The following is a 1283-nucleotide window of genomic DNA, read 5'->3' as shown; positions in this document are numbered from 1 at the left end:
GGGGGGGGGGAAGGGGGGCATCCTGTGGAACCAGGGGCTGGACGGCAGCTCCGGCGATGCAGGAGGGTCATCATGGTGGGCGATTCACAGCACAGGCCACAAGGAGACGTGGACTGGGAGGGGCGTCGGGTGGCAGTACGAGCTCCAGTATTGCTTTTGGTGTTTCTTGTAAGATTCCAGGTTTCTTCACACAGAAAAACCAGAGCAAACCCTTCGTGTTCCATGTCAACTGCGCAGGTGACGTCGGGCCTTGCTGACAGCACTCCTGTGGCGGAGTGGCCCCACAGCAGCCTGCTCTCGCAGACGCAGACGCAGACAGCACGGCGGGTGGCGCGCTCCGCGGGGCCCTGGGGCAGCGCCGCACACTGAGTCCTCCCGTCTTCTCACCGAGGTCGCTGCTTTTGGATTAATGGGAAGAGGAACAAGGGCAAAGTGCAAACAGACCAGTCGCCCCAATGGCTGGGCCGGGCAGAGGGGGCCTACCAGTTCTGGTTGTCCCAGCCCTCGTCGGCAGCTGTGGACGGCGCGGCTGGCTTGCCGGCCTTGGCCCTGCCCTCCCCGCTGGGCTCCCAGCTCTCCCAGCCGTCGCTGTTGCTGTTCTTGTTGTTGGACGCAGAGCCCGAGCCCCACACCTCCCAGCTGTCCGAGCTCCTCCGCCCTGCTGAGGCGTCCGCACAGGTCCAGCTCTCGCTGCTGGGCGACTTGGTCTTCATGGGCTCGGTGCTCCCAAAGGTCTCCCAGAAGCTCTGGTCTATGGCGCTGTTCTGGAAGCCGTCCCCGCCACTGTTCTGGTAGCTCTGGCCCTCCAGGGGCCTTGCACAGAGAGAAAAGCTCTCAACAGTGGGTACAGAACCAGACTCACCTGGCACTTCCCATGCCAGCCCTCCCAAGTCCCCCACACACCCCGTCAAAGCATGCGCGTGCACGGGGTGAGAGCACTTTACATACACAGAGCAAACTTGGCCTTGGTGAGGCTCTACCCTGGTGCCAAGGGCCTGGAACCGGATGGAAGGACAGAGAGCCCGCCCTGCACCGCAGTACGTCAGGAAAGGAAGGCAGCCTGTGCCCCTGACAGGAAGCCCTGCACACGGTGCCAGGCCCAGAGGAAGCGCACTGGAGGCTGACAGCCTCAAAGAACCGGGAGAACCCAAAGACCCAGGGTCTGGGGGGAGGGTGGAAGGAGGGACCGCAACATACCTATCCAAGGGGCCTGGGGGGAGGGATCACAACATAGCTATCCAAGGGGCCTGGGGGGAGGGACCACAACATAGCTATCCAAGGGG

General features: G+C 63.2%; 1 protein-coding gene across 3 annotated transcripts in view; it reads right to left on the bottom strand.

Moving 5' to 3' along the window:
• Positions 1-315: 315 nt before the first annotated feature.
• Arfgap1 (ADP-ribosylation factor GTPase activating protein 1) overlaps positions 316-1283 on the bottom strand; it is an 11792-nt gene continuing 10824 nt past the window's right edge. For all 3 annotated transcript variants that reach the window (XM_013030406.1, XM_013030407.1, XM_013030408.1), the window contains one exon: positions 316-813. In XM_013030406.1, the coding sequence (XP_012885860.1) occupies positions 480-813 (334 nt within the window). In that variant the 3' untranslated portion in view covers positions 316-479. The remainder of the gene's footprint in view (positions 814-1283) is intronic.

This window comes from Dipodomys ordii, unplaced genomic scaffold, assembly GCF_000151885.1.
Source record: "Dipodomys ordii isolate 6190 unplaced genomic scaffold, Dord_2.0 Scaffold129, whole genome shotgun sequence".
In the NCBI taxonomy this organism is placed as follows: Eukaryota; Metazoa; Chordata; class Mammalia; order Rodentia; family Heteromyidae; genus Dipodomys; species Dipodomys ordii.
The sequence above is the reverse complement of the archived record's forward strand: the minus strand, read 5'-3'. Positions and strand labels throughout refer to the sequence as shown.